Source organism: Acinonyx jubatus, chromosome B4 (assembly GCF_027475565.1).
Source record: "Acinonyx jubatus isolate Ajub_Pintada_27869175 chromosome B4, VMU_Ajub_asm_v1.0, whole genome shotgun sequence".
NCBI classification, from domain to species: Eukaryota; Metazoa; Chordata; class Mammalia; order Carnivora; family Felidae; genus Acinonyx; species Acinonyx jubatus.
This window is the reverse complement of record NC_069387.1, coordinates 129,275,405-129,288,872: the sequence shown is the minus strand read 5'-3', so window position 1 is coordinate 129,288,872 and position 13,468 is coordinate 129,275,405. Positions and strand designations below refer to the sequence as shown.

Here is a 13,468-nt window from a genome sequence, read left to right as displayed (position 1 = left end):
CAATGTCCGCTCCCCCCACCCCCAACATGCCTTTGCCTCGTGTGACTACCTCATTGTGTCCCATTACCCACCCCCCCACCCCCTTGGCCTTTCCCAAGCATGAGGCCTTGCCTAGACCCCCTTTGCAGCCTCACTCCAGACAAGACTCCCTTGGGGTGGGCCTCGGCCTGGCCCAGCCACTGAGCTCAGAACTGCACGTGGCCGCCAGCATGGCCCGGGCTCTATCTGCCGCTCCCTCGACACCCACCCTCTGAGAAGAGAGAGGGGCTGTGGCCTTCGGGGGAGGGATCTAGGAAAGAGGAGAGGAACAGGAGCCTTGGGTGATGGGCCGGAAAGTAAAAGGAGGAAGGTCACCCCACTGGGGAGGTGGCTGAGGACAGAAGTGGGCAGAGAGGCAGGAGAGGGAGGCAGGGCACCTCCCCACCCTTCGGGCGTGGGGTGGAGGGGTGGGAGACTAACGGGGGCCGAGACACCCCCCCCCAAACACACACCAAGAGAGCATGAACTCCAGCGTGGAGGGAGTTGGGGCCCAGGAAGTGGGGCCCCAGACGCCTTTCAGACCTACTTCGAGTGGACCCCCAGCCCAGCCCCCTGGCCAGCCTCCTGGGAACTTGAGTCCTGCCTCTGTACCTGAGCCAGCCCAGCCCTTACATGTGCTGGGTGTCTGGTGAGAAGGGCCCAGGGGTGGAGCAGGGGCCTCTGCACTGGGCAGGGGGTGGGGGTGGGGGGCCCAGCTGCCCTACCTCACCAGGTATGGGCCTGCATGCTCTCTCTCTTGCCATATGAGCTGAGGCAGAGGGCAGCCTAGGCGGGGGCGGGAGGCAGGTGAGGCAGGCTGAGAAGCCGCGTCTGGCCACCGTAGGCACTCTCCGTAAGATGTCTTAAAGGAAGCGACACAGGCCAGCCGAGTTTACACGTCGACAGAAAGTTCACCTGCATTCTCACGCAGCCCCCATCCTTCGCCACCTGCCCATCCCACTGCCTGAGGTGGAGGCTGGGGGTCCCGGTTGGCAGAGGGTAAGGGGTCCTGCAAGCAACCGGTTCTGACCCTGCCCACCTACATCCCTTGGCTTTCCTGGCCTGACCACCCCCGTTCCTCTATCTCCCTAAGTCCAGGCCCCAAGACGGGCCTGGGACAGCAGCGCCTGGAGCTGGGGTGGGGGGGCCTGGCGGAGGAGCCCTGAGTGTTGGGGATGAAGGACAGCGCTGGAGGCTCCACCTTCTGCCCTTCCCTCCCTCCCCTCCCCCTCCCCCTCTCCCCCTCCTTCCTTCCCAGCCCTCCGCAGCAGCTCAGTGCTCAGTCAGTCTCAGGCTGTCCGGCCAGGGTGGTTGGTGGTGAGGATTCAGGCTCCGTCCTGACGAGGCCGCGGCCTGAGGCTCAGGGCCCCCCAGCCCCTCCCTCCCAGCCCACCAGCGTCACCCCCCAGCCCCGAGCTGGACCGCACACCTTGGGACACGGTTTTCCACTTCCTAAGGACGAGCCCCAGACTGGAGGAGAGGTCCGAGGAGGTGAGTGAGTGCACAGCCCGCTCCTCCGCTCCTGCCTTCCTGGGCCCGGGCCTGGGCCCCTGCGGGGTCGGGCTGGGTGGGGAGTGACTGACACCCGTATCTGCCCCCCACCCGGCTCCTCTAGACTCCATCGGGGGGCAGGCAGAAGGGAAGCCGGAAAGGTGAGAGAAAAGGTGGGAAATTCCAGGAGCCAGGATTAGAGCAGAATAAAGAGTCCGTTTTTCTTCCTTTCCATCAACAAACCTCCACCCAAAAGGAGGTTTAAAAAAACCCAAACCCACCCACACCAAGAGACGGTTGGGACCAGGTGGTGGGAAGGCGAGGAGGGCGGGCGCTAGGAGGCCGAGCCCGGGGCTGGCATGTGCGCGGGCCCCAGGGGCTCTAGCGGGTGCAGGGGGAGCAGGGCGGGCGCCACCTCGGGGCTGTGCCCGCGTCGCGTCTCGGGGCCCCCGTCGGGGCTGCGCGTCCCGCCGCTCCATCGCTCCCTCCTTCCCGTCCAGGTGGGCGTTGGACTCTTCGCCAGGACCCCGGCGGCGGGCCCCGGGGAGGCGGCCGAGGCGGCGGCGGCCGGGGGCGACATGGCGGAGGAGCAGGACCTGTCCGAGGTGGAGCTGAGCCCGGTGGGCTCCGAGGAGCCCCGCTGCCTGTCCCCAGGGAGCGCGCCCTCGCTGGGGCCCGACGGCGGCGGCGGCGGCGGCGGCGGCGGTGGCGGCGGCGGATCCGGCCTGCGAGCCAGCCCGGGGCCCGGCGAGCTGGGCAAGGTCAAGAAGGAGCAGCAGGACGGCGAAGCGGACGATGACAAGTTCCCCGTGTGCATCCGCGAGGCGGTCAGCCAGGTGCTGAGCGGCTACGACTGGACGCTGGTGCCCATGCCCGTGCGCGTCAACGGCGCCAGCAAGAGCAAACCGCACGTCAAGCGGCCCATGAACGCCTTCATGGTGTGGGCACAGGCGGCGCGCAGGAAGCTGGCCGACCAGTACCCGCACCTGCACAACGCGGAGCTCAGCAAGACGCTGGGCAAGCTGTGGAGGTGAGCGCCCTCGACTCGCCTCCGGGGAGCTCCCGCGGGCCCCCTGGCTGCGGGTGGATTCAGGCTGGACGGGCACTGCCCGGGCCCCGCTCCCGGGGTGGGGGGGGGGGGTGAGCCACCGCTTTGATGGGCCTGGAAGACCAGGTGTGGGCTTCGGGCCCGCCCTTCCCCCACGAGTACCCCGTTGGGGTGGCGCTGGCTTAGAACTCTTGCGGCCTAGGCACGGCTCCCCACCTGGGGCAGCGGGCTAGAGGGCGCCCCCTCGTGGCTGGAATTCTGTCGGGTGGCGGGCGAAGCGTCTGAGCTTCTTCCTGGGGGAGTGAAGGCCAGGGGGAGGGAAGGATCCCGAGCGGCCCGCACCAAAGGCCTTCACTCATGGCTTTCCCGCAGGCACAGCACACTCAGCGGTGCCACGGCCACCAGTCCCAGTGGTCAGGGGGATGCCCGAGGAATGCTCGGGGAAAGAGCTGAAGGCCTGGCTGGAGAGGCAGGGAAACTGAGGCAGCCAGCTGGAGCATGAGGGGGCAGCTCAAGAAAACAAGGAATTCGGACAGGAGTCTTTGAAAGAGTGAGGGACGAAGAACCACCAAGGATCTATCACTGCAGGATCCCGTCCCAGCTACCTTCACGGTGCCTTCCTCATCCTCTCCTCCTTCAGGCTGGGGAGGGGAGGAAGGGGGGGGGACTCTTCATTCCCTAGGAAAGGGGACACACAGAAAGAAGTCTCCCCTCCCACCTTGTCCCAGAGCTGCCAGGCCTGCCTCTCCCTCCCTCCCTCCCTCCCTCCCCCCTCCCTCTCCCAGTCCAGCCGCCATCTTCTTCTCCAGGGCCCCACCCAGCATTGAGTAACCTCCTACCCCTTCAGCCCCAGAGCTGGCGCTGAGAGCCCTACCCAGGAGGAAACCCTGGCCCCTTCCTACCCAGGGTCCCTCAGAGTCCCAGGTTCCCTGGGGCCAAACCTCTGGGGAAGAACATGCCCCCCAAGGAGGAAGTCAGGGCCCCCCTCAGCTCAAGTGTGGGGCTCAGCCCGGCCCCTTGGGATATGTTGACCAGGGCAGCAACCCCCGACCTCAGGCATCCTGGGCAGCTCAGAAAAAGAACAGGGGCTCCGGGAGGTACGAGCCCACAGAGGCCACCTGATTCCCCAGGACGCTGCCCTAGAGACGGGCCCACAAAGGCAAAGGGATCGCAAAGGCCGCGTCACAGCTGGTGGCAGAGCAGGGCCAAACCCAGGTCTCCTGATTCTTCATCTGGAGGTCTTCCCCCCACACTGTCCTTGGTGACAGTGGCGGGTTACCCCTTCACTCTAAGGTGTGGTCAGGAGTGAGGCGGACAGGCAGAGACGGGGAGGGCAGGAGCGAGGCGCACCCGAGTTTCAGAAAGTCTGGGCTTCTCAGGGGAGCCTGCCTCCCTCCTGCTGCTGCCGTCCCCATGCTGGCCCCAGCATCATGGAAGGGTCTAGAAGGCCAAAGGTTGAAGAGGGCCCCCAAGAGACCGAGAGGGATTCACATCCAGTCCCATGGCCCTGTCCTTGGCCACGTGTTTGCTGATGGCCTGGTAGTCCTTCACCTCCCCGTCTCTGCCCTCGGCGCTCTGTTCATCCTGGGCAGGCAGGCCCTGGGCTTAGTGGCCAGCCTGCTGTGTGGACCCAGAGGCTCCAGCTCTGCCCAAGGTCCATCCGCACCCAGGTAGGGCTCAGCCCGGGGCCAGTTTGGTACAGAGAAGAGCAAATGAGAGCCAGAGAGCCAGGAGGGAGAAAGGCAGGCAGACGGAGCAGGCCCTGGGGATTATGAACAGCCCACAGCACCGGCCCAGTGATAGCATCAAAGCAAGGATAGACCCCCACGTCTCCCTCACCCCTTGCGAAGGATTTAAGACTGGACCTTCCATTGTCCCTGTCCCCGTTCCACCAGACCAGAGCCCTGGGCTCGGGCTCCCTCAGGAAGACTGGTTTCTGGCCATCATCGATTGGCCTCCAGGGCCACGCTAGAGTTGGGCAATCAGGAAAGCAGGCACTGTTTGCCCAGGACCCAGCCCCAGGGGGCAGGACGGTGGCTGGACTCTGACAAGGATCCAAGGCCATGCCCACGCCCAGCGGGCTACCAGGATCTTGGCTGGGGGGTCCTGAGAGGCATCTAAAGATGGGCTGGGCTGGGCTGGCCAGTCCCTCCAGGGGCTCCTCCTGAAAGCCCTCCCAGGATCACGACTCCCAGGCCATCAGGAAGGGGGATGGTTAGACAGAACTGGGAAACGGGGGCCCTACACCCGAAAACAGCAAGACATGCAGACTTGCTGCATGTGTGGGGTGATGGAAGTAGGTTGGGGTCAGACACACCAGCGTCCAGGTCCTGGCTCCTAAGTGGCGACGTGAGCTCCGACAGTCGAGCTAACCTTCCGTGCGCGCCTGGGAAAGGCTTGTTAGATACCGATCGCGTGGTGACGGTTGTATATGGGTTGATTTGTCTGGAGAGAATAGAGTCAGGAGACTAGAAAGGGGGTCACAGGCTGGAGCCTCTCCTGACCCTCAAGCCCACAGGCCCCTTCCCTAACAGGAGAGCAGCAGTGAGTGCCCCACTTTGGAAGCCCCCCACCCATTGGCCGGGGTTTCCAGTTTTCCCGGGGTGGGGGAGAACCAGTCTACCCTCCATATCCTCTATTCCAAACTTTGAACACATAGAAGACAGAGGCCGGGTGGCAAATGAGGATCGGGTTTGCAGTTAGAGCTGTGGGCACCGCTGGGGCCTGGGAGGGGGGCAATGCCCAGTGAGGCTGGTGTTGGGGTCAAGATTAGATTTGAGAGGGTTTGCAAGGTGGGGCCGGATGATGGGCCTGGGGTTAGGAGGGAGTGAATAGAATTGAGGTCAGTGTGAGGTTGGGGTTGGAGCCATCCGACAACCGCGTGGGGGTGGGGAGGACTGAAAGTGTGGATTCTGTCAAGGTGAGGGTACTGCTGGGACCCAGCATGGGAGGTGACAATGAGCGTGGTACTGGAAGCTTCCCTCTCTTCTGGCCTGTGCCCCCGCTCCGTGCCCCCTGCCATTTTCTTGCTGAGTCACGCCCAGTTGCCAGCTACACAGAGGGCACAAGGAAGAGTTGGGTGGGACAGGAAGCTCAGGGTCCCCAGCCTTTCCGGAGCCTCCGCGCTGGGGTCTTGGGCCTGCTCTGCGCCCTCTAGTACCTCTGTCTCCCCGCCCCCAACACGCACACCCCCTTCGGGCCCCCCCCACCCACTCCACCGGCCCAGCCTCCCAGGGGCCCCGGCCTGGGGCTACAGCCCACTCTCTGACCCCTGGGGCGCTGGCCTGGGGTCTCCATCCCATCACTCAGTCGCAGGGACCCTTGGCGAAAGCTGGGCTACGCTAGGCTGGGTGCCGGCAGCCTGGGGGGAGGGGGGCAGCCGGGGAAGCTAAGCCGCACAGGAATGCTGCCACCGGCTAGGAGGTGCCTGGTATGACCACCCCCTCCCATCCTGGGCAGGAGGGCTCGGCTTCTGCTGACTGGGGGAAGAGAGCACCCACTGGGGAGGGGGTGGGCAGCTGGAGAGGCCCTTTGGGCAGAGGGACAGAGCCGCGCCCACAAAGTCCCTCCTGTGTAGGACTCAGGAGTCCGTCCTTTCCCCTCCGCTCCCTCTGCAAGGTACCCTGTCCTGCCCTCCTCACCCTGGGGCATCGGAGCCTTAAACATCACCCCCTCCACCGTCCTCCAGCCCGGGCCCCGAGGCTGGAGCTGGGAGGGCAGGGGCACTGCCTTCAAGGCTTTCCTCCAAGCTTGGTCTCAGACTGGGGAGAGGGTCTGTTTGCCTCTGTCCCAGGGTCTGGGGAGAAAGTCTAGCTTCCTCTACCCTCTGTCACCCCCTGGACAAGGAGATAGGATCTCCCCCAGGATGCAGTGACCCCACAGAGGGAAGGGGGCTCACGTCGTGTCCCTCCAGCCGCACCACACTGGAATTCACAAAATGAGCACTCCAGAGTTGAGAGGACCTACCCCCAGCACTGGCATGGCACCTGTTCCTCAAGGTGCCCACCCTCCCCGCCCCCAGGCCCAGTGCAGAGTGCTTCACGCACGCTACCTTGGCCAATCCCACACCCAGGGAGGTAGGCTTTATCATCCTCATTTGATAGGAAGAAACTGAGACTCAGAGAAGTGATTTGTCCACGGTCACACGCTAGCAAGTAGCAGAGACTGGGCTCTTCCCCCGCACTCTGCTGCTTCTCGGCTCGCATACCTCCAGCTCCGGGGAGCTCACCCCCTAAGGAGGCAGCCAGTGTTCTACCGGCAGACAGCTTTGATGACGAGAAAGTTTTTTCCTTTCCTTGAACTGAGCGAAGCTCTGCGTCCCTCAGATGCTCTATTCCTACTGCTAACTCCATCATCGGGGGCTGCCAGAAACAGCAGCCTAATCCCGCTCTCACACCTCTCTCGCACCAAAGCTCCTGAGGTTAGGGACAGAGATCACAGCCTTCTGAGCCTGTGGTTCCTTGGGCCTCACATCTTCCAGATTGTAAATCAAAGAACCGGGCCCTGCCCGCTGGGCTCCCCATCCAGGGACCTCATTTCTTCCAGGGTAGATACTCACTCTGGCCCCTCTGCTGTCTCCCCCAACTGTACTGCCCCAGGCTGCTGAACGAGAGTGACAAGCGCCCCTTCATTGAAGAAGCCGAGCGGCTCCGGATGCAGCACAAAAAGGACCACCCGGACTACAAGTACCAGCCCCGGAGGCGGAAGAATGGGAAGGCGGCCCAGGGGGAGTCAGAGTGTCCCGGCGGCGAGGCCGAGCAGGGTGGGGCCGCCGCCATCCAGGCCCATTACAAGAGCGCCCACCTGGACCACCGGCACCCCGGAGAGGGCTCCCCCATGTCAGACGGGAACCCTGAACACCCCTCAGGTGAGCGCTGGGCTGATGATGAGCTTTGGGTGGGGACAGCCTGGGCGCTGGGGAGGGGCGAAGGCTGGCCGTCGTGAGACTCTGATGACCCACAACCGCCCTGGACGCTGGGGAGGCTCGCGGTGCTGTGCCGTTCGTTGCCCCAGCTGGGGTGCAGGGGCCCAGAGGGACCTCAGTGGGAGCTGAGGCGCCAGAGGAAGTGGCTGGGCAAGATGGCTCTGGCTGATGGAAGAGGGCGCTGCTGCTGAGCCAAGAGGCCAGTTAAGGAGGCCGGGGAGGCGCAGGGGTGAGTTACAGCAGGGAAAGCACAGACAGGATGCTTTTGAGAAATGGGAGATCAGATGGAGGAGAGACCCTTGCCTCTTTCCCACCTCTCAGTCTGATGGGGGAGCCACGGCATGGGATGTTGAGATTGTGCCACAGAGGAACAGACATAGGGCCATCTTGTTTCATCTCCATTAGCGCAAGTAAGGCTGACATTAACTGAGCACCTGCTCGGGGTGTACCAGGCACCCTGCTGATTGCCATACTGAGTATTAACTCAGTCACTCCAAACTGTGATTAGGGCAGCCGCGCTGCCTGGGCTCAGAAGCCTGCGTGAGCACAGCTCTACCTTCAGAAGACACACCTGGCGTCCCCCTTTGTGCCCGGCCTGGGAGCAGACACCAGGGGCATCAACAAGAGAAGCCACCACGGTCCCTGGCGGTGGGAGTCCCCACAGTCCAGAGGGAGGGGCAGGGATGAAAACAAATGCATGAAGAAGACACAAGGGTGCGTGAAGCCAGAGCCTCCCAGAAGGAGGCCGCGTCTGAGCCACTTGCCGTCATCTCTGTTTTACTGATCAGGCAGTAGGTCAGAGACGGTAGGCATTTCCCCAGAATCGCACAGTGACAGAGCCAGGATTCAAACCCAGGCGGTGTCTCAAAATCCAGAGCGCTTGGCCGGGGCACGACTTGGCATTGCCTCTGGTCTAAAGTGGTGGGAGAGGGCGGGGAGAGACACAGAAATGCCCTCAAGGAGCCCCTGGCCTCGTAGACTGTGGATGTGTTCTCTCTCTGAGGGGATCCCCGGTCCTGCCATCTCTCCCCCACACACGTATACGTTACTTCAGAGACTCAGGGACACACACACACACACACACACACACCAGAAGACCCCGGACCAGGTACAGAACCACCACCCCAGGCTCTAACTGTGGGCATGGACTTTTTTTTCTCCAAGGCCCAGCTCAGCTACCCCTCCTCAGTGAGACCTTCCCCAAGTCCCCAGGGCAGGTGGGGGGTGGGGGTGGCACCTTCCTCTAGTCTCCTGAGCCCTCTGCATACCCTGTAACTTCTGATGCTGCCCTCCACTACTGTGCGCGTCTCTGGATCTCCCCCAAGACTCTGAGCTTATGAAGAGAGGATCCACTTGATTTACGTTTGTACGCCCTGTGCCTGGCACGCTGCCCCCCACCCCGCCCCCCGCCCTAAGCATCGGGTGAATGACAATGTGAGTGAGAAAATAGACATTGGAAGAGGGGTGGAGCAAGTCAGCTAGATATCTCAGTGTCCTCCTGATCCAGCAAGGAAAAGCTGCTGGAGGGCTGGGGGCAGCACAGCTGAGCAAGGAGTGGGGGGACAGAGCGTGGCTGGTGGGGCAGAGTCGGAGGGAAGGCTTCCTGGAGTGAGAGGCACTTGAGCTGGCTTTGGCAGGAGGGATGGGGCCGGAGGGGACACATGGCTGTTTGGGGGCCAGGGGTGGGGGTGGAGGGTGGGGGAGGGGGCCCAGGCAAGCTAGCAAAGGTGAAGCAGTCGAGAGCGATGAGGGCAGGAGAGGTCGGCACCAAGGAGAGCAGCTGGCAGAAGCCAGGCATGCGCAGAAGAGAACAGACAAGTGCAGACCAAGGGCCAGACCCGTCGGGGTCGACAGCGAAGGGGCAGGGGAGCAGGGCGGGGAGCCGACATCAGCCGATATGAGGAAGAACTCCCCAACAGAGAGGGCTTTTCAAAATGCAGCAAGCCTCTCCAGGACATGGGTGACGGAGGGAGCCCCCGCTCTGGGCGGGAGGCAGGACACGCCCCTAAGAATGGGGAATTTCAGAGACAACTGGAGACCAGCCCTAGACCATTAAATAAGTGAAATGCCAACTCGGGCTGCCCAAACACGCAGAACCCACGAGGTCACGCAGTGATCGGTCCTCGGCCTCCTGGAGGCAGCTTTTCTGAAGGTGAGCCGTCAGGATCCAGAAGCCTCTGACCCGGCTTCCCGCTTGCTTTCTGTCTCCCTTCCCCCCCAGGCCAGAGCCATGGTCCACCTACCCCTCCGACCACCCCAAAGACAGAGCTGCAGTCGGGCAAGGCAGACCCCAAGCGGGATGGGCGCTCCATGGGGGAGGGCGGGAAGCCTCACATCGACTTCGGCAACGTGGACATCGGTGAGATCAGTCACGAGGTAATGTCCAACATGGAGACCTTTGATGTGGCCGAGTTGGACCAGTACCTGCCACCCAACGGGCACCCGGGCCACGTGGGCAGCTACTCGGCAGCCGGCTACGGGCTGGGCAGCGCCCTGGCTGTGGCCAGTGGACATTCCGCCTGGATCTCCAAGCCACCGGGTGTGGCTCTGCCCACGGTCTCGCCACCCGGTGTGGATGCCAAAGCCCAGGTGAAGACGGAGACCGCGGGGCCCCAGGGCCCCCCGCACTACACCGACCAGCCATCCACCTCGCAGATCGCCTACACCTCCCTCAGCCTGCCCCACTACGGCTCTGCCTTCCCCTCCATCTCCCGCCCCCAGTTTGACTACTCTGACCATCAGCCCTCAGGACCCTATTACGGCCATTCAGGCCAGGCCTCTGGCCTCTATTCGGCCTTCTCTTACATGGGGCCCTCGCAGCGGCCCCTCTACACGGCCATCTCTGACCCCAGCCCCTCAGGGCCCCAGTCCCACAGCCCCACGCACTGGGAGCAGCCAGTATACACGACGCTGTCCCGGCCTTAAAGGGGGCCCTGTCATCACCACCCTGCCCGGCCCCTCTGGGTAGCATGCCCCGTCCCCCAGCCTTTGTGCCCTGTTCCTCGCCCATCTCAGACCTGGTGGTGGGCCGTGGAGGAGGGTGCAGAGGCTGACAGCGGAGAGAAGGCTTTCTGTCTGGCTCACTGCCTTTGATGACCCCACCCCGTCCTATCCAGGCTCCAGCCCAGGCAAAGCCCCGGGCTCCTAGGCTGGGCAGAGGAGAAGGAGGTTGATTGTCGCCCCTAGACTGAACGATGAGGGGCCGCACCTTCCCACCCCCCACCCGCCCCCCCGGAATGACCCTCATCCCAGGACCTGAGAAAGACCCACTCTCACCCTCCTCTGGGGGTGGGGGAGGCAGCCGGGGCTGGGCAGGAACCAGAGGCCTTGCCGTACCTTGTGCCCATGTTCACGCTCTCGTGGAGAATGAGGGGTCTGACATAGCCCTTGCCACTGTGCCTAAGATCAAAGCCAGCCAGAGACCTGCATGATGCCTGCAGTGGGCTACGTCCGCCCGGGGAGGACAGCTTTGAAAGCCTGGGAGGGGAGGGGTCTCAGAGGGAGGTCTCCTTATCCCCTCAGCGCCCCCTCCCCTTCCGGACACAGGCAGGAGTTGATACAGAGGCCTCGAGATGCAATTCTGTGCCCACCAAACCCCCTTCTTCGTCTAACGGAGAAAGAGGCCCCAGTCCTTCTCTTCCTCCTCCGCCACAGCCTCCCAGACCTGGAGGCACAGCCCAGGTGAGGAGGCAGGGCCCCAGGCAAGGGTTCAGAGACAATTCACAGAGCCTTCCTCCCAGGCTCCCCGCCGCCTCGCCCCTCACCAGGCTCTGCGGTCCCTGCTCTGTCAGCCCCAACTCCTCAGGCTTCCCAGAGTGTTGTAGCTGCTCAGGCCCTGACCCTCAGCTCCAGGAGGAGACGCGGGGTCCGGCGCCCAGGTGGCTGGGAGCAGGCCGAGGACACTAAACTCCCGACATGTACATTCTGCCCTGGCCTTTTGCCCTATGCTTCCCAGTGGTATCTGAATAAAGTATGTAGCTCTGTCTGCCCCCATCTTCCTGTTCTGCAGCCCCCACAGTCCACATGTAACTCATGACTGCCCCCTTTTATTTATCTCAGTAGCTCCCTCTCCCCTCGCCCCCGTCCTAGGTACTCCAGCCCCTATTAACTCTGCATTAAGCCTTCCACATAATAAAATTAAAGGTTCCGGTTACCTGCTTGGTGGGCCTGACCTGGCCTGTCTCTTGGTTTCTTACCCCTCAACTGGGCTCCCTCAAATGCTCTCTGGAAGTGGCCTAGGGGTGGAATTCAAAGGACAGATCACCCAAAGGACTCCTCTCTCCCCTGAGAAGGCAGAGGCCAGGCAGGGTATGGGGACGGCCGGCATCCCCGTGGGCTCAGCGTTGAGTTCGGGGTTGAGGCCTCAGCCGGGAGCTCTCCCCCAGCCCAGCTGTGCCCACGCTGCAGGTGGCTCATTTGCCGTCCAGCTGGAACTCAGCAAGAGCACCTTCCAAGGAGCCCCTCTTACTTGCCTGGCAGAGGGGGTGGGAATTTGAAAGAGGGGCAGGGGTCAAACCTGACGTCTGGCTGCCTGCAGCCAGCAGGCCTGTCCTTTAGGATGTGTCGATGGGCCTTCATTCACTGCGCCCCTCTCTGTGCCCCCTCTCCCCTAACACACACACACACACACACACACACACACACACACACACACACACACACCTTGGTCCACTCCAAGATCAAGCCAAGTCTTCGTGGCAGCTGCCTGTGTCTGGGTATAAACCCGGGATGGCAGACACGCGACCTAATCCTCCAGGGCTCATTTCCCAAGAGCTCTCCCCTCGGTGCCATTCCAGACAGTTCTCAGGGACCAGGGAAACCTCTTTACCGCCACGCTCCACCGATGGATGGCTCTGGCGGTTGGAAGTCTTCCTTAGACCCCGCGCGTAGCAACAGCAACAGCTACCATGCACTGAGCGCTCCCTGGCCAAGTGCTCGGCCAAGTGGTTTCTGCCATTCAGGCCTAGGAGAGAGTGGACCCGCTCATTCTCCCTATTTTCCCCGTGGGCAGCTGCGAAACTTCGAGAGGTGGGTGCTGAGAAGGGCTGGTGCCAGAATCTGAAGCCAGGGGACTCTGGAGCTTGTGCTCTGAACCACTGTCACTTTCACCTGCCCATGGCTTGCGGGCCACACTTCTGCTTGTAATCTGGTGATATTTCTCTTGCTGCTCCAGACCAGCATCCCCAGCCCCCTCATCTGTTTCTTCGATCTGTGGGCTCCAGCCCAAACTATACAGAAGCTATTCTCTGGGGTCTTCGTTTGTTATGTTGTGGGTAAATGCAGGACTTTATGCTGATTTTTAATAGATTTCATCTTGTGGGATCTGACCATTTCCCCACCTCTATTAAGTCTTGGAATTCTGGGTCCAACTTATTAGCGCTCCTTCCGAGCTTTATGGATCTGCAGACTTGAATACCCTAAGTCACTAATTTAAAAAAAAAAAAAAAAAAAAAAAAGGTTGAAATGAACAGGGACAGGCCCGTATACACTACTGAAGATTCTCCATCATCGGTTCAATTATCTGCACTCTTAGGGGAAGACTGTCCGATCAATTCTGAATCTATTTAGAAGTACAAACTTCTCCATTGTGGCTGTATGCAGAGACTGGCCTGATGCCTTGTTAAAATCAAGATTCGCTCTATCCCACCAACCTACCAGACCAGTAACCTTTGAGAAAGGGAAATGTGGCTCATTTGGCGATATTCTTAGAAACCCTGACAGCTCCTGGATCTCCTCTTCATTAGCTATGTGTTTTCAAACATGCAACAACCTGTTCTAGAATTTTGTCAGGGATCAATCAGTACTAACCTTAGGTGCTCGCAGTTTTTACAACCCACCCTTTCCCCTCTATTGAAAAGCAGGTTGTTGGTCCATTTCCAGTCCGTTCACTGCTCCTGCTGTCAGTGAGGTTGTGGACACAAGAGCCAGCAGGGCAGAGGGGAGGGGCCTCATCGAGATGAAACCGCCACCACAAGGACCCTGCCTCT

At 61.8% G+C, this 13,468-nt stretch overlaps 1 protein-coding gene across 1 annotated transcript; it reads left to right on the top strand.

The window, feature by feature from the left end:
- The first annotated feature begins 1,285 nt into the window (after nt 1-1,285).
- SOX10 (SRY-box transcription factor 10) lies at nt 1,286-11,639 on the top strand. Its single transcript, XM_027070769.2, has 4 exons — nt 1,286-1,509; nt 2,010-2,539; nt 7,156-7,424; nt 9,703-11,639. Exons 2-4 carry the CDS (start codon nt 2,088-2,090, stop codon nt 10,404-10,406), a joined length of 1,425 nt encoding a protein of 474 aa, XP_026926570.1. The 5' UTR covers nt 1,286-1,509; nt 2,010-2,087; the 3' UTR covers nt 10,407-11,639.
- Nucleotides 11,640-13,468: the final 1,829 nt, after the last annotated feature.